Source organism: Mastacembelus armatus, chromosome 1 (assembly GCF_900324485.2).
Source record: "Mastacembelus armatus chromosome 1, fMasArm1.2, whole genome shotgun sequence".
NCBI lineage: Eukaryota > Metazoa > Chordata > Actinopteri > Synbranchiformes > Mastacembelidae > Mastacembelus > Mastacembelus armatus.
The window spans coordinates 14,316,083-14,343,223 of NC_046633.1; the positions used below are offsets into that span (position 1 = coordinate 14,316,083).

The 27,141-nt window shown below is 40.2% G+C and overlaps 1 protein-coding gene across 4 annotated transcripts in view; it reads right to left on the bottom strand.

Annotated features, from left to right (window-relative positions):
* Positions 1–300: 300 nt before the first annotated feature.
* Positions 301–27,141, bottom strand: part of sh3pxd2aa (SH3 and PX domains 2Aa) — a 91,916-nt gene continuing 65,075 nt past the window's right edge. For 2 of the 4 annotated variants that reach the window (XM_026304105.1, XM_026304103.1), the window contains 8 exons: positions 20,009–20,122; positions 16,979–17,062; positions 11,785–11,902; positions 10,175–10,578; positions 10,024–10,038; positions 9,739–9,788; positions 9,255–9,374; positions 301–8,791 (listed from right to left, as the gene is read on the bottom strand). In XM_026304105.1, the coding sequence (XP_026159890.1) occupies positions 6,773–8,791; positions 9,255–9,374; positions 9,739–9,788; positions 10,024–10,038; positions 10,175–10,578; positions 11,785–11,902; positions 16,979–17,062; positions 20,009–20,122 (2,924 nt within the window). In that variant the 3' untranslated portion in view covers positions 301–6,772. The remainder of the gene's footprint in view (positions 8,792–9,254; positions 9,375–9,738; positions 9,789–10,023; positions 10,039–10,174; positions 10,579–11,784; positions 11,903–16,978; positions 17,063–20,008; positions 20,123–27,141) is intronic. The other 2 variants (XM_026304106.1, XM_026304104.1) reach the window with 1 other exon arrangement.

The window sequence follows — 27,141 nt, forward strand, 5'->3', positions numbered from 1 at the left end:
TTTTGTCACCATGTATGACGCAGTGACCACGTGACCCATCGTTGGGTGAAGCTTCTAATGGCATATCTTTAAAGTTCAAGAACAACAACGCTAATGGCATCAGAAGTAGAAAGGAAAGAGAAATAAAAGTCTATAGCACCTCCTTTGGTCCGACTCCAGGCCTGTAGCTGTTTGTCAGTGTGAGTTGCTGATAACCTGCTGTTACTGTCAGAATTTACAGATCAAGAGCTTGATGGCATCGGGACTTCCAAGTTTTTTGTTTTTGTGTTTTTTTGTTTTGTTTTTTTTTTGTTTTTTTTGATTATTTTATTTTTGGCACACTGCTTTCCACAGCGGGTTGGTGGCAACTTTTTATTCTATAAACGCAACACCCAGACTAAAGCAGCCTCTACCTTCCCGTGAATCTACCTCAGCTGTCACTCAGCATCAGTCACTACTGACAGCTATACTCGCCTCCGCCGCAAAGAGCGAGGAATGACGGCCGCGCTCCGGCACGGCGTCGCAGCCTCCCACGCAGGATGGCAGCAGCACACCGTGCGTCTTGATTAGAAAGCTGTTAGCGCTGAAATATCGTGTGGCTCGCTGAGGTTAATTAAGACACACTGTTGTGCTAATTAGAAACAGGGATTCAAGCGGAGACAAAGAAAAGCGCCACAGAGACACAGCAGCGCGCCTCGTTCCTCGACACAGCCTCTTCTCCGGAGCGCGGAGACGGCTCCCGCTGATGCCCGTTGGCGCGTCAAACAACCGAGGAAGTTTTTCCGAGTGACATAAATAATCAGCACTGGCTTAGTCACAGGCCTGAGAGGGTTTTTGTACCCCAACTGTGTGAGAAAAATGCCTTCAGCTTCCATTACTCTTTTCTCTCTCTCTCTCTCTCTCTGACACAAAAACAAGATACTAATTAAAAACACAGTCCTATAAAATCATCCCCACACCCACAACCCCAAACACCTCCCACCTGCTTCCACACACGTACTAAAACTTTACTATCAAACCTACCCGTCCCCCGCCTATCAAACAACTGCCTTCCATAACTCAGCAATCGCTCTACTCCAGAGTCGGGTGCTGTTTTGACTTCTTTACGCATTAAAGCTCGTCTCATTAGATGTGAATAAAGCATTCAACTCCTGTGTTACAGCAAAAACAAAGGAATAAGGTAAAAAAAAAAAAAAAAAGCTGTTTTTTGTCTTATTGCAAAAAAACCTTTTCCAACACACAGCTTAGCTCGCACACCCAGGGCTACATAAGATCTAAAGACAGTGGCAATAAAAGAAGCTGAAATCAGATGCAGGATCAGATCTAAAATTTTACTGTGGCCAGAGAGTGAGGCTGAGAGAAGCTCATTTGTCTCTCACTGACTTGCACTCATCATGAACACAGCTTTCAGAAACTTTGGGCAATTAAAACATTGTTTGGAGAAATGCCATTTCAACAGCTCAGGTTTACAAGCAGGCAGTTCATTAGGTCTCAGGGTTTCAGTATGTTAGGAAAAGTCAGTTTGATAACATGGGCTCCCATCTCTAAGGAGTATTATTTTTCATAAAGTTTTCTGAGTGGTAGCAGTGCCCACTCGCCTTTCATCTCCCTCCAACCAAAGCAGAGCTCCTGTCGCCTCACTCTCCCCTCGTCTCCTAGAATCCACTGTCTGATCCATCTCGTGTCTCCCTGCATTCTACTCTCACAACTCTCCTCCTCCTTTGACCTTTAACTTCTCTCATGAGTGCACCTGCAAACAACCCATTTCATCATGCAAAACACACACAAACACACACACACACATACAGCCACCTCCCCAAGACCCTTCCAGACGACGCAGTCGTTTAATGGGAGTAGACTGGCTGGCTGTGTCGAGGAAACGGAGACATCCACGTAGGCCTATGTGGCAAGGGAGGAAAGACAGAGCTGGGGCGCAGAAAGGGAACAGGATGACGCTATAGCAGCATCTCGCGTTTGTGATTACAGAGTTTATGGTACTTCACACCTGAGAGGTGCTGTCCTTTTTTAAAATAAAAAAAAAAAAAAAAAAGAAAACAGAGAGTCAGATGGGGCATTGGCAAAGCAGAGCTGTCTCATCCAGCTGACCTTTGGGAATATGGCAGGAAACTCATATATTTCATCTGGCATGTATGACTCCATAATGAGTGTGTGTTGGCCTGTGCACACACGCTATAAAAATTTGACCTCCATCTATTCCGTTTCTGTTCTGCTGCATGGATGCATACAGCTTGAAGAGCAGTGTCTGAAATAGACTAAACAGGTAGACCATGTTTGAAATGAGAAACCATAATCTAGAAAATAGTTTGGGGACATAGTTTTGTTTTGTTGCTGAGAGTTAGGCAAGAAGATTTGCTAAGCTAGGTATTTTAAAGCATTTTAGCTTTGTTTTATTTTTAAAGATTGCCTTCAGACATGTTCTAGGAGTAGTGACTAGGCTACACTTATGAAATTAAAGACTTAAGGTGAGCACAGAGAAACCTTTCCTTTAGAGCAGATGCCTATAAAAAGATTTCTCCTGTGAAATTTGGCACTTTTTCCTTTTCCCAAGAGCCACAAGACTTGTATCAATCTTTTCACTGAACTCTAGGCAACAAAGCAAATACTGAACTATTTTTTAAGGTGGGGTTTAACTCTCCAAACAAAAGATGATACAAACCCCTTAAGAGAGGGGCCTGGCCTGTATATTGGCTTGTACACATAGTAACACTTTAGCACAATGATGTATTCACCTGTAACACATCAATACAACTTGCTTGGGGCCCAGCAAGGAGAAAAATAAAGGTTTTTCTGTTTTTGGCATACATCCTGAAAGTTGATGGATTGCACTGAAATGGCCTGCAGGAGCATCCCTGGCCTCTTGTTTACCACTGAGACGCTCCCTTTGACGTCTCTTAACCCGCCATCGCAGCTGATTCCAAATGTCACCTTTATCATGGTGATTGGTGAGGAAAAAAGTCTGAGCTGGAATGACAACAATGGGCTAAATGTCAAGAGAGGCATCTGTATAGGTGGAGAAAGGACTCAGTCCAGAGGGAAAACAAACAAAAAAAGAAGAAGAAAAAAACCCCACAAAAACAAGAAACTATCAAAATTCCATTCAGGCACAAATGTGACAGCTCAGAGCAGGGCCACTGAAGCCCCTGATGATGGGCCCATGACTCTCCATCTGTGAAGAAGACCCCAGATGGCTGTAATGTCAATACAGAATGGGTCAGTGGGTTTCTGCCATGCCATTTACAAATCACTGTCCACTGCTGATCTGGGGCAGGAGGAGCAGAGATTCTCATGTTAGTTGTTATTAAAGTCCATCATGTCAGGAGATAATTTCACACAAGACTGCTTTGGTCCAGTGACTTTTCTGATGCTTTTAGACTTAGACATCTGCTCATGTAGACAAACTTAAATATCACTTTAAATGTTGGTAAAAGCTCATGACTGGCAGTTCGACTGGGAATATCTTATCATAACAGATGCAGTGGAGTTGTTTTTCTAGTGACATTTTTCCTCTTGTTGAAACATTATGTTTTTATGTGTTTTTTATCTATTGCACATTTCCTGCGAGTATATTTCAGAATTTGACAAAATAGGGCAAAAGGGGATATAAGAAAACTGTTACAAGTAAAAGCCTGAATAAAGGGAGATGGTACACAACTGAATATATGCTTGACCACACAATGATTCCTTCGCAAGTAAATTCATCTCAACCAAACAAGCAATAATGCAATAATAATATGTACTGGAGCAAAGTGTTAAAAGTGATTCAACACATTTACATAATGCCTTCGTCTGGGTAGGAAAGGGCCTTGTTGCCTCACAGCAAATACAAACATCCTTATTTATAGCTCATTACATGGTTCTGTTTTAAATCTGGATATATTAAAATAAATGCAAATATTTCACATACTTTGTTCAATTATGATATTTTTACATTTCTTCTGACTGCTGAGTTGGCATTTTGACATTTTTTCTTGTGACTGGAGTCAAATTTGCTTTAGAGTAGTGATCTCTGTAATACTAGACAGATTATATTATTGTTCCAGTGTACTGTCACATTTTGAAGATCGGTGGTAAGATTTTCCATATAAAACTATTCGTAATAAATACTAAATAAAATCAGGCATTATGTAAAACACAATAAAGTTGAAGGAAGTGCCCATGATCTGCTAAAGTTGCAGCACACAGCATAAAAAAGAAACTGTAAAATTTTTTAAATAAATTATTGCCCAATACAAAATCAACACTACAAAAATATTTTAGCTGCACTCAGATTAAAAAAAAAAAAAAAAAAACCCATTTCTTTACAGTTTTGGGGGAGACTCACTGACCAGCAGTGCATTACATATTGCACTGAGGTAGGATGGCTGATAAATAAGCCTTGTGGAGCTTATAAAAAATGGTATCATGTAGTACCACTGACCTTCCACAAGACGTCTCTATTTCTCCTATTCTACACAAAGAGAAGACAAAGAGGTCCACTCCCCATTAGAGGTGAGGAAAAACAGAGATTTTAAATAATTTTTAAAAAGTATCTTCAATAAATAATATGCTGAGTATTTACTGCATCTTCACATTAGTGCACCATAAAAACAATTTTAAGGTGCACTAATTCACAAAACAGAACCACTTCATTCCTCATTATTGTTACTGTGTGATCACAGACTAGCAAATGAACAAACAAAAACAAATATGGTTTTGCTAAAATAGATAACTGCAATCTAGCAGGTACTATACTTAGATTAATAATATTATACTGTCCAGCAGAAAAATGATGAAAGGTTAGTGTTCATCCTCATGTAGAGAGCACTCATTGTTCATTAGAAAATGTATTTCAGCAGTCTTGAACATCAGCCATTTGAATTTTGAAAATTGAACTTTAGCTCAGAATTTCAAATGTAACTTCTGAATTGGGATGGAACAGTGCTACTGTTGCCTCACAGCAAGAAGGTTCTGGGTTCAAACCTGAGGGCCAACTAGGGCCTTTCTGTGTGGAGTTTGTATGTCTTACCTCTAACTGTCAGCCCTCTATCTCTCAATTTAATGTGAAAAGCTGCACAGCAATATCCAATATTGCAGCCTACTGATTTATTCCTTGTGTTAGTGGATTGATTTTTAGATTTTAGTGCTTCCAGGTACTTTTTTCAGTTCAGAAACCTATTGTGTTTTTTGTTGTTGTTGTTTGTCCTATAAATAAATAGTAATAATCACAAAAAACTGCCAATAAATGATAGTTCTCTTTGATTTTATCACATTTTGGGCTAAATGCTATGCAAATATGTCCTTCAGATTCTTTTTTTCACTACACTTCCAGTACTTATTTTATACAACTCCGCAACAGTGGTATTATTATATGAATACTATATATATGTATAGTTCTTGGAACTATAAACATTACAGTAAACCTAAATCTTTGTAAAATAATTGCTTTTATTTGTTTATTTATTTATTTATTCATTTATTTATTTGAGGTTATTAGCTACCCAGATTTGAGGTGGTTTTGTCCTGGAGAGCACAGGTTTGTTTCTTTGATTTTCCAGGAAATTAAAATATCTGACCCTGCATTTTCAAGTTTCATAGTTTTATATATTTGTTACTCCAGATAGTCACATCTAGGAATAACAGCATGGATTTTAACATATTTCTGTGGGCCTTGGACTTCTATGACAAAACTGTATCAATTTATCAAATTGGAACACCCACTGTATGTTTTGTCAGTATGACTTTAGATCAGGGGTCACAAACCCTGGTCCTCAAGGGCCACTGTCCTGCTTATTTTCCAGCTATGCCTACCCTACACACCGCTGATTACCTGGATTAGGTGTGTTCAGCCAATCATAAACTGGAAAGGCAGGGATTACCAGAAAACAAGCAGGACGATGGCCCTTGAGGACCCGGGTTGGTGACCCCTGCTTTAGAAGGTACAAGACATAAGTCATAAGACATAAGTCAGGAGTTTAACTTTTCCAACTGTGGTGGAAAACAGATGTCACAAGAAAGCAGAAATAATTCTCTAAGGAAGACTTGTATTAACACAAGACATTATAATATGAACAAGGAGCTAAATAAAAATACTGATAATGAGCTTTAAATGTTGTTCTATTGACTTCTTTGGACATATGAGTCCCTTCAATCTGGTTTTCTTTCTTTAATATGTGTAGTGGACCTACTAGAGTAGCCTAGATTGAAACTTTGCACTTTGTATGGAGTCTATAGTGGAGCTCTTAGTTGATTGTGGAAATACTTTTGGTGTTGTTCATAGGCCTATGGCACTCTTAAAAGATTAGGTTGATATACTATTTTGCCATCCACCATTTAGGACCGCCATTCAGGTGATCAAATACAAAAGGCACTTATCGGCCATTATAGTCTGACGGGCAGGAATAAGCATAGCCATTACCCTGCTCAACTTCTGTATTACATGATGCAGACCTCTTTAAGAGGTTATCGCTCCCATTAATCCCATTTTATATCTCAAAGACAATGTCCTCTTCCAATTTCCTCACTAAAGATAACCAATTCCAAGTTTCTGTCTCTTATTCCCAGCCACAATATTTAACATCTTTACACTCCTCTTTGTATAGATTTTAGTAAACCAGTACTAAACGTGTCCTTCTTTATCAGATTAAAACATCTTTCTTTCTTTATGTACATTTTCAAGGACATATTGCTTATGGGAGATTGCAGGTATCATTCTTAAGGAGTTATGCCATCCATGTCCATGGACACAAAAAGAGGACGATGGGACAAAGGGTAGGGGAAGGATGTGGAATTGGTTCTACTTTTTTCGTTCTAAGTAGTTGGAGGGGACCCAGCCCTTGCGGGGAAGCAGGCTGTCCTGCACCTGGCAGTACCACCATCCATTTGGATTTCTCTCCAATACCTCCAGACAGGTGCCCTCAGTGAAGCCCATAGTCTCCTCATCACCACGATAGTCAGCAATGGACACATACACATCCCTGCCCAGGTTATTGTGAATAAGCTGGCTCTTCTCTATGGGTTTGGGCCGGACTGTGGAAACAGGGATGCCGTTGCGCTGGTTAACTCTGCTAAGTGTGTCCTGGACATTGCTTGTACTGAATGCACTCCCTGAGGACCCCAGGCTGGAGCGCTCAGCAGGCCTTGTCTGACTTTCAACAACTACGTGCGGCCGCACAGTACTGAAGGAGGCATTTCTACGGACACCAAGAGTGGCAGAACCAGAACTGTAGTGATCATTTCTGCCAAGTGAGTCATTTCGCCTCAGCGACCCTGTCATGTAGTGTGCATCCTTGGGTGGCTGTGTTGTGGTCACAAATACAGACTGAGGCCTCACTGCCACTTGCCGTACCCCATTCCTCATTCGTACACCTCCATTAACCATTCCAGATGGTTTTGAGAAGCCACCGGGTGGCTTGGAAGGAATTGGTGGGGTGTTCCTCCTCAGGCCTTGATGCTGCTGGGTCAGACCCTGAATATTAATGTTATTCAGGGCTAAAACATGCTGGTCATTTTTCTCCAGGCTGTTGGACTTACTCCCACCACTCCCATGTGCATCTGATTCCAACCCACCAGCATCACCCACTTGTCTGACAGGTTCCAGGTAGTATGAGGGTGCCCAACCTTCCTCTGAGCCCCAGCGAATGTACCACCAACCACTCTCCTGCTTCTCTAAAACCTCAACCTCCACCCCAGCTGGGAAGCTGACCTCAGAGTCCTGGACCTTCTTGTAAGCATCCACGGAGCGGTAGAGATTGGGGCCTTCCACATCTGAGTCACAACGACTCCCTTTGGAGTAAACAGAGGAAAGGTCTGAGGTACTACGTGAACTCATTGAGTCCTCTGACGAGATAACAGAAGCCGTTTCAGAGTCATCTCCACGAAGAGGTTTAAGTCCATGTCGAAATTGACTTGTAGGTCTCAACTGTCTTCTCAAAGAACTTATGTCCATCCTCTCAGGACTCTGAGGCTCTGATTTGGTCAGGAGTGGTTTAGGTCTGACAGAAGGCTTGGGCCTGGTGGATGGGCTTTGCCCTATTCTTTGTTCCACATCTCGAGCGAAGGCAGGACCCTTTTTGGAGCCTCTGCTCAATTCATCTGATGAAGAGTGGGGGCTGCTCTCCTGAGACCTGAGGCAGATATCTATGTGTCTGCCCAGGGTCTGACTTCTTCGATTCATCTCTGGTGTCATGGTCTTAACGGGCCTACCAGCTAAAGGTGAGGATCCAGAAGGTTTCCTGGGGACAGTGGAGGAGTGGTAGCTCCTTGGGGAGTTCGGTTCGCTAGAAACTTTGACAGAAGTTCCTTCAATGCCACTGCTTGGCCTGAAGCCATCATTCTCATATATACACTCCTCTTTAGCTACCTCCTCTACAGACCTGAAGGAGGCTCTTCGATGAGTGAAAACAGGGGAAGCCTTACAGACAGGAGGGGAGGCCTTGCAGGAAGGGGGGGAGCTGCGGTACTTGTCACTGACCACACTGCTGATCTTCATATCAAGAGAGCGTCCATCCTTCAGAGAATCTGTGTCAGTCTCACCTTCGCATCCAACTGCAGGGATATCATATTCAGGTTCCTCATACACAGGCCTGCTGGGTGGCTCTGAGATTTTGGAGGCAGAGTTAATGGGCAGGGGAGCCTCCTCAGAGTCTTGTTTTTTGACAGGTGGAGCTGGTGGTGGTACTTTGGGCCGTGTTAGGGTGCTGGAACGACGGCTGAGGTTGGGCTTCTTGCGTTTGTCAATGTATGAGCAAGGGGCCCAGCCCTCCATTTCTCCAATCTGCACATACCACCAGCCTCCGGGGTTCTTCTCTATCACCTACACAAGGACGCAAAAGATATTTAATAGATAGGTACAATAAAATTACATTTTTGTCAATGTTTCTCAAACTTACTAAACACCAAAACTGGTTAGATGAGTAGACAATCAAAAACATGCTGCATTATAGCAGTATGCAGCATATGGAAATTGGTTATTACATTTGCTATTACAGATTTCCTATACAAACATTAATGCCAACGGTTAACACACTGTCTACGACTGTTAGCTCAACACAACCCATAAAAAAATTTGATCGGAATTGATGCTGTTATCTTCATCTGTCTACCTGAGGCTCTGCAAAGCACATTCTGCTTACATCATCTTCAAACACAAATCTCAAAGTTGTAGCTCTGTTGCCTCAGCTCTCTTGTCTATCTGGGGAGCACTCATTTGGCATACATATTCAGTGAGCCCTGACTGTCTCATTTTTCGAAACAACAATGTGGATTTGGATTCTTACATCAGCCTTTTGTCCTCCACGGAAACTGATGCCATCAGAGATTGAAGACTGAAAATCTGCTATAGTGTAATACTCTGCTTCCACAGCAGGGGGCTCTGGTGGCTTGGGTAACTGAAATCCCTGCATAGCAAAGGGAGAAAGATGTGAGCAGATATTTAGTCATCATCAGTCTAAAGACAGAATAATCTATGATAGCATGTGATCATAATCTTATACATACTATACATAATATTTACACATGCACAGTAGTAGATTCAGATGATCAAAGACAAGCAGAAATTTTTACTGTGCTTAATGGATGCTTTGCCAACTCTTGTTGTAATCTGAGAGATAATTATTGGTCTTTCTTTTTATGTTGTTATCTTCTACAACATTCTTTATTGTGACTAGTAGGTAGTTCTGCAGTGCTTGCATGTTTCTATTGAGCACACAGTTATATTAAAGAAAGTGTTGGTAGGAAGTAGGAGGTTGTGAAATGTCTTACCAAGTTGGTTTCTCTTCTTGGGGGAGGTTTTTGTCTTAGATTTGGAGAACCTGATAAAAACATGATATCTCGTTTGTTACTGCAGTGCATTCCTTAATAAGATAAAACCTGTGCTAGAAATCACAAACTGGCCATACATTTTAGTATGTAAGTAAAATGGAAATCCACACACCAAACAATTGAAAATTCATTGTTAAATAGCCTCATGTTTTAGTATATCTATAATGTATGATAGTAGATAACGCAACCACAATCATTAGATGCATCCCTAGACAAGCAGCTTACCTATAGCATCAAAGCCTGCAGAAATGGAAAATAATAATGTCTTATTGTCTCATAAGGACACAAAACCTTTCCCTCTTAGCTGCAGTGCCTTTAATGCTTTATTCACTGATACATAAATCTCAAGTGTTTTCTAAAAAAATACAAGACTCACCAATTTCCACTCTGTGTGGTGCCACTCTTGCCACAGCTGGGGACCCTGGCTCACTTCTTCCTTTATTTTCATTTAGGGCAGCACTTGCTGCTATTCCTAGACATGGACTGTTGGTGTCACGGCCAGCACTCAGTCTCCTGCCTGTCTCAGCATTAATTTCAGAGTTATATGGCATGGGCAGGCTGATCTCGCTCTTGGAGATGTGGCGCTCTGGTGTGGAGTTACCCTCTCCATCTGTCTGGATGTCCTTCTCGCTAACAGATTTCTTTTGCAGCAGGTTGCTGATTTCCATGATGTTGCCAATTATCTCCACAGGGCCTGTCAGGGTCTTCTTACGGGGGGAGAAATCCTCATTCAGCTTTTTCAAGTAGGAGGCAGGGGCCCAGCCCTCTTTCCCTAAATATCTGGTGGTAGAACACATAATGAAGGAATGTTTAATATTGTTGCACGAGTGGGTGCAGCTTGCATGAGCATTTAAAAAAACAAATAAAATCGAATGATGCTTTTGGTTGCTTCATAGCAAATGTAGGATCCAGAGTTTTTGAACCTGGGCCCATAATATGGACTTAAAATCAGAACATCTTAGTTTGAATGATTTTGACTGTCTTTTGTAAATTCCTCATATCGAGCTACTTTAAAACTGTTCACTGAACTTGGTGGAGCCATAATCTATACATTAGCACATCTCTCTTTCATGAAAGTGTTTAAGTATACCAAGTAAGATCCTCTGTACCATGCAGACACTATTCTAGTGACGGGAGCCAAAGGCACATAAACAAACTGCATAATATATTTCAACATTCATTATTATAGTAAAAGAGTACTTGTAGAGTGCTGTCTGAAACAAAACATAAAGTTCCAATTGCAACTCAGTAATTTGCCCTCGACTCAGGAGCAATGTGGGCATTCCATGACTCCAACTGTGAACACAAAGGTAAATAAAAAAGCCCCATGCTTGGACCTCACTGTGAAGAAAGGATCACTGAGAGCAGCATGACTGATGTATTTCTGGAGCAATAGCTCTTGGTGAATAACATGCCCTAAAATTACATGTTGTGCCTTGCACTAAGGGCTGAAGACTGAACTAGCTGTTTGTACAAACAGTGTGTATAGATATTACCCATATACCATAAATATCACATGTTTAACAGGGACTTTGATTGTATGCTTCTGTGTACATAAGCACGTACACTCTTAATGTACATATGCATGTGTATGTGAGATGCCCTGAGGCAGCATGTTATAGTAAACAACTGTGCAGTGGAGCTCCACTCTTACGCTCCTGGGGGTACAAGGAAACAAACCACTGGCACGAAATACACATCGCCTGAGTAAACAACACAAATATGTGCAAATATGCAGACAGGCACACAAGTGAGTAAGAGTAAGTGAGAGCTACAGTAATGCAAGAAATCACTGCCTTGATCACAGCACTAAGCAATCACTCATACATCTTTACCTGTCACCCTTCTCTGAGGACTTGTTCCTTTTGAAAATAATAAAAAGTTAGACAGATTCCATTTCTCATTACTCACCATGTGTGGACTGATACTGATACTCTTACAAGTTCTCTAAAACGATGAATGATTTATTCATCAGTGTTTACTCACCTTATGTACCACCAGCCTTCCAGGTTCTTTTGGATGACCTCCACGGTGACCCCTTTCTCAAAGCTAACTTCATCCTTCCCTTGACTGGCATAAGGCTGTATTGTCACATATTTCTCCTCTAGAGATCAACAGGGGTAAAGGAAACAGAAAAAGAGACAAAGTAAGTTGTAATGTTATTGTTAAACAGTCTTAGATTGAGGGGTTACACCAGGGTATAGTTTACATCTTCCCACAGGGCCTTGTGAGGGGAAAAAATGGTGAGTGTGACCTACTTAAAATGCTCTGACTATTTCCATACCAACACAAACACAACCCTTTCCCCCTTGTCCTACACAAGAATAACAAACAGCTCCATCTATTGGCTAAATCTTTACCCATTACTGTCTGTTTCTTATCCACTAACTGAACCCTGATCCAGCGTCCGTCTTTCCCCAGAGGGTGACTCCTGTTCTAGCTGAAGGCCTACATTGAGGCCTCCCTTGAGGAGATAAGATATTTGGACCAAGATGATCCCTATACGACCACCACTCCTCTCTCACGCTCCGCTGGGCTAACAAGACTCTGTAGGAAAGGAAATGCTACAATGGAGCAGGAGAAGGTTAACGGGTTTATAGACACCAAAGCAACATATTGGAGCAGAAAATAAGACCAAAAATTTTCAGATATAACAAACCCATCAGTAAAAGAGGTGATGAACTGTTGTTCAGAGGAGAAAAATAACCCAACTTTAGTTACAGAAATTGTGACACAGGTAAAGAAGAAGGAAATTGCCATTAGAGGGAATCTAATTTTGTAGAGACTAAATGAGACCTGAGTTAGGAGAGATAAGGTGATCTTAGATGCCTGGAAGTAATATGACTGTGAAGTCAAATGTAAGGGGGAGGGATGATATCTCAGAGGTATCTATGGATGTACTCATTCATTTATAACGCATGCATTCAATAGGTGGGGTGTGTCCAGGAGAGCGGGGATACACATTTCCCTCCTGCTTGTCTTTTCTGAGCAGCTGAGGTCAATAACAGAAGTGGTAGCAGAGTGGAGTATTATATCTATTTGGCCCTGAACCTGGGATCAACGGTTGATCCCATCTGAGTGGTAGTCTATCATGGCCTGTACACTTGCCTCAGTGTGTATGTTGCCACACTAAAGGGACAGAACAGCGACCCGAGTGGACGGTCAGTGGGACTCCATAAATCAGATTAGGGATCTGCTCTAAATGATATCTGTGAAAGCAGAAGCTGCTGCTAGCAGTGCAGAGAGAGGATGGCTCATATTAAACCGTTGAGTGTGAGACGCCAACCTGCCAAATACACAATGAGATCACTTCATGGTCAGTATCCAACCCATATCTGCATTGAGGACAAGACACCCTGACCTGGCTTTGTGTAAGAACAACAAGAGAAGCTGCTCAGTAATTTAATTTGAGTCCTGAGCACACCCTTATTTTATTGTCCAGATCTTGGGATCACGTCCTCATCTTCTTTAGGAGGCATCACATAAAAGGTAAAGAAATCTATGTCAGCAAACAAGTATTCGACTGCTTCCTTCCATTAGCAAATTATATTCTCCAAGAACATAAATCCTATGTGAAAGGTTTTTGTTTTTGCTCTTTGCCAGTGCTACTAAATCAAACTTGATCTCAAGTGTCTGTGCAGAGCTGTAAAACCTCACTCACCAGCTTCTTATCTCTAGCTCAGCAATGCATTATCAGGCACAGACAGTGGTGCCTACATTTACAAAGCAGAGAGGGATGAGGAGGGATGACATCCAAGTGTGGAGGATAAGGAGGAGAAACAATGAAAGTTGGCTTCAGCTAAATACTAGTTACAAATGATTCACAGGTTCTTAGCAGTGCTAGAACTTCAAGATAAAATATACTGAATCTGACCAGTTTTCTAACTTTCTTATGGTTGTAATAATGTTCTGGCATTTATGCTGTACCCAACATCAAAAGCAAGCAGTTCAACTCAAATATACCTGTAGTGGATTTGATTCACAACTGATTGAAGCACAGTTGAACCAAGTTAATGCAGAGGCAGACAGATGATGTATAGTTGTTGGAGAGCATGGCAATAGACAATAATACAGTGGCAACATGAAGGGTGCTGGTAAATGAAAAAAAATGGGAACATCCACAAAAATATTTTGACTTGACTCCAGTCAGTAGCAGCTGCACTTTTCACAGAGACTATTTTTCATGGTGTAAAAAAAACAGAAACTTCTGGTCCAGGAGCTGCAGGCTTGAACATCGCCAGCAACGCTCACTGTAAATCCCCACTGTCCTACATTTCTCTGGCCTCTGTGACCCTCACTATGATTCCTTTAACCCTTATAGGAGTCTCTGATCACAGTGACATGATCAAACACTTAGTGGTTCAGAAAGAAAATGAAATGAATGAAAATAAAAAGTCACGTTGAGCATTGCTGTCAACTTGTGTCGAAAGTGCAGACTTAAAAGACTAATGTAGTTTTTGTTGGATGTGGATAAACCAAGTAACAAGTAACATCGGGGGATATTAAATTTCCAATATAGCTTGAGTTTAGCATTATACTGAGTTTAATTTTTTTTGACCATGTTAGTGTCAAAGAAACAGAATTTTTCAAATACGAGAATGTGTTTTGTGTGTTTTTTGGTGCAGTATGTTGGTTTGGTATATCAAAGTGAAAATATTGTCAGGTCGCATTGGTGATGTGCTGAAAAAAAAGATACTGAATACTGGTATGGTAAATATTTGGTAATGTGATATGTAATAATAAATATATATATATATATATATATTCTAGCAGATCCCTAGACTTGCCAAAATAGCTGAAGACTCCAAAGGGTTAACTGATAAATCATAAGCATTGCACAGCATCATTAATTGTTAATCACAGTCACAAAGATTAATCAAGCTTCATCTTTTGAATAAATCTAGATACCAAGTGATGTATTTCATATACTGTACAGTACAGCACCCATAATGTCACCCATAATGACATTAGCGATGTTTAGTCATGCTACCAGGCATACTAATAAAAAAATAGTTTTTCCTGACAGACACAGGAAAGACTTTTTAAAATCAAATTAGCAAAAACTTGACACTTGACAAACACTAGGGAACTTTCAGAGCCCTTAATTTTCCGGTGCCATGTGCTGGTCATTTTGTCAATTTGACTATGCAGCATTGAATGGCAGCAAGTTTCACTAGTCCAAAACATTTTGAAGAAAGTGATACAATATATGCACAGGTGTACAGAAATAGGGCTTAAAAAAGGAGCTGTGACACTGTACAAAATAAAAAGATAGTTAAATTTAAAGAAACACAAACATGTGAGCTGTAACAATACCTCTACTCTAAGGAATTCAAACGTAAGTGACTTAAAATGTAACGGATGGAATTAAAGAACATGGCCTCCAAAAGTGTTTCATGTGCTCATTTTCTGGTGGCGACAGTTAGCTGGCTGATTCATCCCCACTGTGTAGAAGCTAAGGTCTGTGTGATTAAAACCAGGCTGCAGACTGGGATGCTGTCCCACTTTTACACTTTCCACTGTCTCCTTCAGGCCCAGCTTTACTGTTCTAGGAGACATATCTAGTTAGGTGGCATTCCTGCAGTGTTCTTGACCTGCAATTGGCTTAATACACTTAATATACTGTATATACTTATACTTACAGATACCAGTACACTATTGGTGATAGACTGTAATCCTTTAATATTTTTAATGAAGTTACTTACTGGTGAATGAAAAGTTGCCAGTTTGAATTCCTAAATCCACTGTGTGTGGGAAGCGAATGAGTAATGTTCCCCTGTCGCTCAACACCAACTACTGCTGTGCCCCACAAAGCCAAACAGGATTAATCACATTGGTATGTGGCCATGTGTATATCTGTATATCTATATCAACTGCCTAGACTTGTGGACTATATACAAATATGTCTTTATCTCAGTGTGTGTGTGTTTTTAGAAGTAGTTTCTATATCAAAATATTTCTCTCCTGAACAATGTATTTCTCTCTCCAGAGATGAAGCAAATGCCATTCGACCTGGGTTTGCCCTGTATTCCATCTCTTCTAATTATTCACTAATCTGTACCACATTGCCTGCTGGTCTGGGAGAAGATGGTAACACAAGCCAGTCCAGCCAGGCTATATTATGATAATGAGAAAAAAACAGGAGTTTTCAAAGGTTTTCACAGAGGTTCTATTGGAGAGAAGCTTCCATAAACAAAGTTTAACTACAAGGTGACTGTTAGAAGCCCTGACTAATCCTGGGGCCAGACAGGTGCCTAACTGACAGTCTGAGCGAGGTTTGGATTAGAAAGCACAGACTCACCCCCAGGAGAAGTGACTGTGTTTTTATAGACATAGACTCATGTCTCTCTTTCAGCATTAAAGCAATAAGGATTCAACAAATTCCAGGTAACCTGCCAAATGCAAATATTAAAAGCATAAAAGAACATTTTCATGTTGATCTTGTTTTTCTAAAGAATTAACAAGCAAAATGTAAAAGTCATTAACAACATTTTACACATAAGGGACTTTCCTTTAATTAAGCAGCAACACTGTTATACAATCATTTATGTTCACATGGCTCAGTTGTCGTCAAGGTTATTGCATTTGTGCTGTGGGAGCTGAAAAGCCTTAATTATCCAAGTCTGTTTAATGCAGTCCAATTATTTTGTTGCTCAGTGTGAGCTGAAGAGCGTCCAAGTTTGATGGAGTGAGATTTGAGATTTTACTGTCAGAGTTGACTCATGGCCACCCAATATGCTGCTCCTGGTAGATGCTTGAGTCCAGTTGTTTTTGGCTGAGTAGTGAGGATGTAAATGAGGTTGTTTACTGCGTGGCCACAAAATATGTGAAAGTACAGGAGAGTGGGGCCAGGGGGGAGGCTCAGCAGTGGTACAGTATATGTATTTTCACAATTTAAAAAAGCTATTCACATGTCTATTGGACATAAAATGCTCCACTAAAAGCTCCACGTGTTGAAGTTTCTGCAGCTCAAGGCTATTAAGGTGTACATGAGCTAATGAAAGCTGCTTGGCACACTAAATGTGTCCACTTGTATGCATATTTTAATTTGACTCTGCCCCTGATTTAATGTGGGTGCATGCGTTGGTTTGGATAGAGGCTCATTCATGTGTTCTGTATGTACATTCACTATGTATTTAGTGAATGTGTGTGTGTGTGTGCCTGCTGTCATCATGTTCACCTCTGCTCTGCTGGCGGTTGACTATACCCCCGAGGGTCCAGCGACGGTCCAGCCTCTTCAGATGCGCCTTTCGTCTCTTAGTAACTGATGGGCATAAAAAGCAAAAAAAAAAAAAAAAAAAAGAAAAGGCAAAAAAAAGCAAAAAAAAAAAATTAGCATGACGTATAAGTATAAAAAACATAAATTAGTAGTAATTTAGTAGTAGTAAGTAGTGTAAGTAATGTAGTAAGTAAAGTGTAAAAACCCCAAAAAGCTGATGTTAGTGTTAGTTAAATAGTTTGCAAAAGAGAAATACGTCAAATAAACAGCTTCTTCAGGTAAGAAGCCAGCAGAGACAATAGATTGCTTTTTACAATGGTAAAAAGGTATGCCACCTTAACTGGTGATTAATAAAAACCAACCAAAACAATTTTTCATTTCTGTCATTGTTAATATGGACCAGAATATATTCTGCAGTTTCATTTTAGTCACATCTTCTACTTCCTAAAATGTAATAAGCCTTCATAGCCCTGCAGTATGTGTTTCAAGTCAAAGTAGTGCAGCAGATTTCCCACTGTTTGCCTTCCAACCACAAACCTCATCTAAATCAAAGGAATCCTTTCCTAAATTAAACTATTGCAACAAACTATAATGTTTAAACTATTAAGTGTTTAGAAAGGAGTAAAATGCCTTTTGCTGTTTCCCAGAGTCCAAGGATCTTTGAATTACTTTTTGTTGCAATCTACATGGATAGAAGACAAAGAAAATTAGCAAACATTGCTAGATTTATTGTGGTTCCACATCTCCCACACACAATGACAAATGGTGAATGCCGTTTGAGCACCTTATTAAGCATAGCCTATTGTTGCCCAATGATTATCTATGTAGATTTTGTTTGGAAAGACCGAACAAGAGGAATAAAACGAATATGAAAATAGTTTGATAAGGAGAATTCTGCAGTGCCTTTCAAACATACAGTGAGAAAACTTTCAAACCAGGTGGTTAACATTCTTATATTTTTCACGGAAGCATTTAGACCAGCTGACAGCATTTACTGTATTGTTATAGTCAACTGTAATTGATGAGGTCTACAGTACATACAGTATCTCATGGGACTCTACAGTAGCTGTTGTATGCAAAATGCACAACCTCTTTGACTCATTTTCCTATTTCAGTGCATTATATAAGGGCCACATGAAAAGCACATTAATTAGGGGAAGGATAGATGGAAACAACTCTTGGCTTATAAGCCCTTTCAACTGTGGTAATCTAATTACTCTTCAACTGTTCCTTTTTCCATCCTTCCCTCTTTTCAACATATCTCTCCAGTTTTCCTTCTGCCCTCGCCCTTTGTGTGCCTCTGCTACTTGATGTTTCCCTTGCCTTTTTATTCCTCCCTGCCTTCTGTCCATCCCACTGAGCACCATCTTACTCCTGTTGACCTCCTAATTGAAATATCAGCTAAGGGAAGGCACAAAAGGAAATGTTATTTCAAAGTAATTTCAGCAGGGCCGGGCTGCACCTGTCAGTTCCTCTCCAGTAAGCTGAGCTGTCAGTGGAATTAGGTTACAGACCACGCAGAGATAATGAGATGTAGGAGACGACAGGAAGCAGGAAGGGGAGATCAGAAATAAGAAGTGACGATGTGTGCAAACACAAAGACACCCGGCCTAATGGGAAAATGGGGGCCACTGACAGAGGACAGAGGTAGATAGGAAAGTGTGTATGTGTGTGTGTGTGTGTGTGTGTGTGTGCGTGTGTGTGTGTGTGTGTGAGCTCAGGTACTTCCAACTTAAATTCACTCAAGCACAATGGTTAGGCAGGCAGTGTGAAAACCAAATTTGATGAGCTCTGCTAACATAGCTGGCAGACCTAACCCAAGCTTAAAGGGTGATTCCAATATATTACAACATGGTTTAGGTTTAATCTATTTTAACCTTTTGACTGCATGCATTTTCTTGCGTCAGACATCTTTGTAGCAATGTTGCTGTGTTCCAATCTCAGATTTAAGAGCGTGCCACTGATTCAGATTTGTACTGCTAAAAAACTGCTGGACTCACAATGGACAGAAACAAAAGATAAACGTTATTGCAGCAGAAGCAGAGACAATATTTGTAATTCGTATTCACACACATTCTTCTTGCTTACAGGTCTTCGTTGTGTAAAATTGGTGTATTTTAAGATATATGCTAATTAAACATTGATGTACCATGATTTAAAAAAACTATTTAAGCTAATTATTTCAAAAACATTTTCAAAACATCTTGAAAGGGCAAGTCACAAATGAAAAACCCACAACACATATTCACAAGAAACCAACAGCCCCATATCAGTAAAGGTGTTATTTAATCTGTAGCATTATCAAAGATTTCACCGTTACAGGCAGTGGGAATGACTGAATCTAGTGGCACTCTACAGCATAATAAACTATTACACCTCCTTCTTCCATTACCATATACTAGTGCAGATAAACTGTGTGCATGTGCATATCCACAGAGTTTTACAGGTATTTGTAAGCATACATGTGGGCATAGTTATGTGTTTGTACTTTATTTATCTCTACTGGATTCCCTCAGTTGAGTAGGGACTTATGACACAGTGATGAAATTGCCCATCTCAGCAGTCAGACTAAACATTAGGGAGGAAAGGGTCACAACAAGATGAGGTTCCTACAAGAGTTGCAGCCTCCTGGGGGAGTTGAGAGGAATTTTCTGTGGTGCCAAAATATCGCAACGCCTTTGGCTATGGTTTGGTACTATTTCACCATGGTGCTGTGACTGTGGTCTTCAAGGTTCCTAATGTATGACTGGAAGACTGAGTGTGTTGGTGTATGTGTATGTACTTAAGTCTTAGATTAAGATTTGAGTACAGAAAAAAAAACCCCACTAAAAAGGATTATTGAGAAATTATGTCTCATTCCAAATAGACATTTCAAGAATAACCAGTCAGTCAGAATGACATTTATGTCTTTCTGTGTTTTATGAATCTAATTATCTTGTGTGTGTGTGTGTGTGTGTGTGTGTGTGTGTGTGTGTGTGTGTGTGTCCTAACCTTCTCCAGTCCTGGAAGTGCCCAGATCCAAATCATCTCTGGTTCCATTCTGGGAGTCCAGATATGTGGCCGGCACCCAGCCCTGCTCCTCTGCTGTGCTGACAAACCACCAACCTAAAAACAGACAACACATACAGATGAACTTGTTAGTAATGCTACCGATCATCAAGTCCTGAAGGATGCCATTCCCACTTGATATACACCAAATATTCAATTGTTCAATATTCAATCATTGTTTATCTGTCAGCTGTACCACATTGTACTCTGACTGCAAATGAGCCAGTACTGTCACTAGAGCATAGTTAACGTTACTTAATATGGCTGAATGAATTCAGTAATGCACTTCTGCTTGTTGTTATGCCTAGCCTATGTCCTTCATAGGCTAATTTAGACTATAATCAGTATAATCAGAAATGCGACTTATACACTGAAGTTTTTTTCTGTTCAATAAGGATGTTTTTGCTAAAAGCGAATATTTGGAATTTGGAAAGCTCTAAACAAGACTCTGAAACAGAAGAAACACACTGCAGAGGGGAAATGTGGGAGCTTGAAGGAAAGCAAAGACCATTAGTGGTCTGAAAATCAAAGACTTCCAGCCATTAATCTAATCTGTTAAGACTTTTTTACAGTTACATTTACTTATGAAATGTGTTATTCTGCTAGTGATTATATGTACTGCTGCTGTCTTGGCCAGACCTCCCTAACATCCCCAAGCTAAGTGGGTCCAAGGGGGACAAAATAACTGTATGGAGTAAAAAGCTCCTGGCAGCACTATGAGGCTTTACTTGGGCACAGCACTGCCTTTAGTGAAAGGCTAAAACCAGCACAGTATCATAGTACTTTCAATTTTAACATGTTGTTATGTTCAGCAATTATATACTGACCATGCTCACCATCGTAGTTTGGTGTGTTAGTATGCTAACATTTTATGTGTAACTGCTAATACAAAACTGTCAAGTGTTGGTGTCGGTGAAGGTGTGGGAGAAGAGGTAGGTAGGACCCAATCGCAGGACAAAAACAAACTTTATTTCCTCCTGGGAACTCCAGGGCACAAGAACTGAATACAACAAAACCGAATGAGACGGTAAGCTCCCAAGACCGGGTGAGACGGTCGAAAACTCAAAACACTTCCACAGAGTACCATCAACTAAATACGACTACTAACTACAACAAATGCTTCTGCGGGGAACAAAGGAAGAAGGGAGGTATAAATAGGGAGAACTCAAATGGTGATTGGAACACAGGTGAACACGGGGGGCAGGTGAAACTCATGAACACAAATTACAAACATAAAGCTGCCAGAGACCAGAACAGGGGAAACAGGAAGACCACACAAAATAAGAGTCCTCTGGCAGAAAGTCCCCAGAGGGACTCATGACAAAAACTGAGTCAGGGGAATATTATTACATTTAACCTCGGGGAGAACATGAATGTCTGTACCGAATTCCATGGCAATCCACAAAAGGGTCCTGGAGAAATCTCCAAGGTCATTAGTATTTATCATCTGCAAACTAGAAATGTCTATACAAAAATTTGTGCCTGCCCATTCCAGGTGTATATGTGAAAAGGTGAGGGAATCTGCAAAGTTGCTGCAATTTATTCCACAGATAAATACATTTATTTCTAGATAAATTTATACAACATATTATGTTGTTATATAGTTGACAAAAGTTGTAATGGATAGATAATGTTTGAGTGCTACTGACCAATGAGAAGTTTGTGGTCACATGTATACTTTTCTGTATACTTTTCTCAGCCCTGGCAGAACTGAGTCAGTTATAAAAAGACATCACTTTGGCTGGCAATCAAAACCAAAAAAAGCAGTAGGCGAGTTACATCCATTACATTTAGACAGCAGGCCTGTCACTCTAAAGCAAAGAGCGTGCACAATTCGAAGACCTGCTAAGTATTGCCTTCGTAATGCTTGGGATCATATCAATGGTGCTAAAAAAACTGAACATGTCATTTGTCAGCTGTGACTTCATTAGTGTAGTTGCTACAGCTCCTGGCCAAAACCCACTCAATGTCATGTTCTTCCAGTATATCCATCACAACCTGGCATGGCAGCTGGCTTGTCTGAAGCAAGACCAAAAATATACAGCATATCAAAGCATTTTGCTGTTTATCTTGGAAAGTTTATGAAAGACATATTTTCAATTTACCACAATATAGAAGAATGTTATTGAGAGGGCGATGCAGCTCTACTGAAGTAAATGGTTCAATGCCTTGCTTGTTGGCACTGCTAATGGTAGTTGCTGTGTGCTACATACTTGCTAAAATGTCACCACTGTCACAAGGACATAACTTTGTTACCCTCTGGTCAGTGATCATTGTTTGTATGTATGTAACATACATACAGTATATGTAATAGAAGTGAAAGTATAAAAGACATGGTGAAGATGTGGAATAGAACAAAAATGGCAACAAGCTAATTTTCTCTTTCTCCAAACATTGATTCAATGGATTTACAACCATATGTCTCAACTTTCTAATGTGGTCGGAGAAGCCTGGGTGTATCAACCCATACCACCCTGTTTTAATATGTGTAATATGTGTTTTTATATGCATGTAATGCTTAAATTCTCTCTTGTTAACAGAAGTTAATACATTTGCATCGCCTATGACGACTAAAATTACCCAACTCATTTTTTTTCAAGTAATTTAAAACATATTTTTAGTTTTGTCAGTGACACTACAGAACACTAAATGTTCTTCTTAGGAAACTAATGCCCATCCATCCTTCCATCATCTATACCTGCTTATTCCTAACCAGGGTCACAGGAATCTACTGCAGCCTATCTCAGCTCTCTTTGGGTGAAAGGCAGGGGTACACCCTGGACAGGTCACCAGTCCATCACAGAAACTAATGTCTGAGCTTCATTTATGTATAACAACTACATTAACAGGCATTCAGATATCATTGGCTTTACACACATCACAGCAGTGAAGACTGCCCAGCCATCAGCATGGAGCCTCATCCCTCCTTATACCCATATAAGCTCAGTAAGGCCCAAGCCACCCTGAATTTGACAGCTAACCATAAAACATGCTCTTCCGACACACAGGCACACATACAGTAAGTACATACAAAGATCATACTAAAATACTGTCTCCATTGAATTGGAGCACAGTAGCTACAATATAGCCATAAGATTGGCTTTGAACTGTGAATTTAACAATGAATTTCTTATATATATATATAAGAATATTTATATTTAAGCCTTTCGTGCTTTTGATTCCACTTTTAGTGGAATGTTGCTTTTAATATATTTTATGTTTTGTTACAGTATGACAGGTCCACCTAGCATTAAGAGTAGTTTCATCCATGTAAAAAACATTAGGGCTTTCAGAAGCTGATTCATTGCAACACTCAAAAAGCTAAAGAAGAATTGCAGCCACCTGAACAGAAGAGAACACAAGTTCTGTAGGAGCGCTTCCTCTCTTTGGCCCAACTGTCAACCAGTGGAAAAACAGTATAATAAATCTCCTGGGCTGATTGAGGATTGGGGTGGCTGAATACCATCTACAGAGGCAAGTGTAAGCTCACCAGCTGCTGCATATTACATTTTACCTTCAGTAGCTGAAAATGTAGCTGTTTCTATATAGAAACAGAAAGAATGAGGATCCCAAGAATAATGCAAATAACTCAGATCTAATGTTTAGTAAAACATTAACATGAGAACTCAAGACAAAAAAAATAAGAATAGTTTTTAAGACATGACAGCAACTATGCAACTACAGTGCAGTGCTGATTAAATTTGATATAAGAATAAAACATTAGTCCAGTGTTTTCAAGTGTATGAAGACAAAATAAATAATCAAATAATCATAGCAGCAGCATGGTGGATACAGCAGATAGCATGGAAGATTTTTTTCTCTCAATTCTTCACATATGCACACCAAAACAAAACATCTCAAAAGAACAGTCAAGCATGCTTGGTGCCTTGCTCACACACCGAGGCTCCATTGGCAAGATTTGGCAGGACCCGATCCACCTATAAATTCAACTCTAGAGAAAGTCCGCACAGTCAAAACAGAACCAGAAGGACTGCTGCCTTTCAAATATACACATACATTCTACTCTCACAGAGGGTAGAACAGATGAAGACTAAAGCTAAGAAAAACAAAATGAAGAAGCTAATATGTGAGACCAATGAAGAAACATAGACATGCAGTGACTCTTTCACTGTAACAGCCGGTTGGAATCATGGCAGACCTGGGCCCTGAGAGAAGTGGGCTGATCCTTATGTGTGAGAAGCCAGATTACCGTTTTCACAGAAAATCTGTCCCGTAGGAGGAGATATGGGGCAAAGATTGGCAGCCAGATGGAAAAAAATTACTCAGAGTCAATTAAAGCAAAGCATAACTTAGCCCAGCATCTGCATGGATTGATATGCCAGTGAAATTCAGTAAGGACATGAACAAAGTTGGATCCACAAAACACAGGTAGTTGTGTGAAGAATTAAAAAAGACAGCTTGAAAGAAAACGTTAAAGCAAACTACTTTCACCCCTACACAGACTGACCAGTTGCTGGATGGAGTAATGACTGTCCAAAGGTTACAATAATTGTTGAACGAAGCCACCTCTCATACATGTGTGGCAGGAGGCGGGTTCAAGCACCAAACACTATGTGTGAGGCATAATTACTCTTGTTCAGACTCATGTTGTAAAAAGAACACTTCCTCAATCAGGAGATCATTGTATTGATGCAGTGCAAAGGTAAAAGGATCTGGAAAAAAAAATAATGTAGAACTGGAAAATTAAAATACTTTATTATGGTATTATAAACTGTTACGACATGTTTTGGCATATAAAAGGCCTTGAAGGTAATGGATCCACTGTTAAAATTATCTCTTTATTTAGAAAAATGCACAATGTACTCCTGGTAAGGCAGAGTGATATGATTTCTAAAATGTTTGATGATACTAATACTTTCATTAATTGCAAACAAAAATATCAAAAGCCTACAGCTATAATGCCACAGGATTTACTGAGCACATTCATGATTCCCACAGGATCAACCCATCCCATTTTGGACACCAGCACCCCCAGCACCAGCACCACCCTCAGGAGATAATAAACACTTTTAACAGTGTTTATCTGACAGGCTCATTGCCCTGGACTTGTATGTCGAGTATGTTCATGCTCTTTGTAGGATTTAACCTTTTAATGTTCATAAATGCCGTTCAGCTTTATTACACAGTCTCACTGCTTGCTCGAAGAAATAATAAACTGCAATATGCTGTTCATTCTGTGTGGCATTTCACACTCAAAGATGTCACGAACAGCCTCTAGAAACTGATAATGCTCTAAGATTCTTCATTCTGGGTAAGTAAAAATACAGTCATATATTTAAACGTACGTACAGTATATACATTTAGGTCTCTGAGATAAAGAGATGTTTGAATGTTGCCCTCTTAACTTTCATTTATTCTGATAATCTTGCCCATTGTGTGGTCCAGTGTGGCTTCAAATAAAGAAAAGTGAACCCTCAGAGTGGTTGATGTGAGTAACGACCACCTTAAATAGGAGAAAATATATGACATTTTCTCTGAAACATGATATATTACTGTACATCTACATATAGATGACCTGCAATCGAAAAACAAGAGTTGAGCCACCTGTAAATGCAGCAGGACACAGGGGTGGACTACAGTTCTAATGGGCTGAAATCATCATACCTTGTCTTTGGTGGCTGGGTCCACTCTGTGTGTGTGTGTGCATGTGTGTGTGTGTGTGTGCTTGTGTTTGTGTGCGTGCGTGTGTGTGTGTGTGTGTGTGGGTGGGTGTGTTGTGCTTGTGCGTGTGTCTAAGTGTGTGCATGAGGTTGAATGAGTCACTGTCATGAGCAAAGCAATCCCAGCTTTGTGAATCCTTTTGTTTTCAACCAACACTTCAGCGTATGGTGTTCAAAGGAACAAGAAGAGTGCTCCTTCCCTGTCTGTCTGTCAGATGCTTGCTGAAGGAGAACCTGACCTAGACCTACTTCTTTCCATAAAGCAAACACCAAAACAGCACAGATCCAGCAATCATGAATCATGTTTGAGTTTCCTTAATTGATTCATAGACTCTTGCCAATTTCTCTGCCATAACAGACCTAAATGTTCTGAAGGCACACATCAAGTTCTGTATGATATTCACAAAGGTTATGCAGCAACACCAGCTTTCTCCCTCATTTATGCACATACATAGCAGAAAATATGAATGTGGAAAGGGGCTGTCCTGGGCATTTGTTACAGTGTTGAGCTCCGATTGCAGTTTCTAGCTATAACATGTCTTGGCCGGGAATAATGTCTGCCTTCTACCAAAGAGGAAAAGTGGAGGTCATGGTACAGTAACTGAGCGAAGCAAGATTATCAATGACTGACATAGGCCTAGGCCCATGAGAGAGGCTAGGATATAGGAGAAATCTATGAGGTGACAGTGGGTCCAAAAAGTAAAATTTAAAAACGTAAGATAGAGGTGAGGAAAAGAACAAAAGAGTGAAGGCAAGAAAAGAGATTTAAAAATGGTGTGGGAGAGAAAGAAGACAAAGGGGGTGAGCCAGCAGATGTTTGGCTGGGGCTTCAAAGCCATAGTATTCTGCATCCAAAACCAACATCACATTCTTTCCCTTTAGTATCTCATTTTGGGATCACCTGAATAGTCATCAGACAGCTTTGACAAAAATGTCTGTCAGAAAGGAGACATTTGGATGAGACCCACAAGGTGACAGTCATTCTTGCTACATTCTCTAAGCTTCTAATTAGCAACAGATCTGATGGAGAGCTCCAAGCTTTGGAGCTCAGCTTGACTTTTCAAGGCAATCTAATGAATTGCATATTTATCTTTCTGCAGAGTAAGCAAAATGACCAATTCAAACAAAATACCTAAAATAGTATGACAACAATTCTACCTAAAACCAGCTGTGAAATCAACCATAACAACTCTTTTCTAACCCTTATCCCTTCTTATTTTAAAATGTTCTATTTATATATCCAGTGGACATTCTTAAAATGGTAATATGTTAGTACAATACATACAAATCCCTTCACGATCAAGCTCCTTCATACCAAAAAGACCTCATAGTACCATATTATCCCAATAGAGCACTTCACTGTCAGAGTGCAGGTCTACTTGTGGTTCCCAGAGT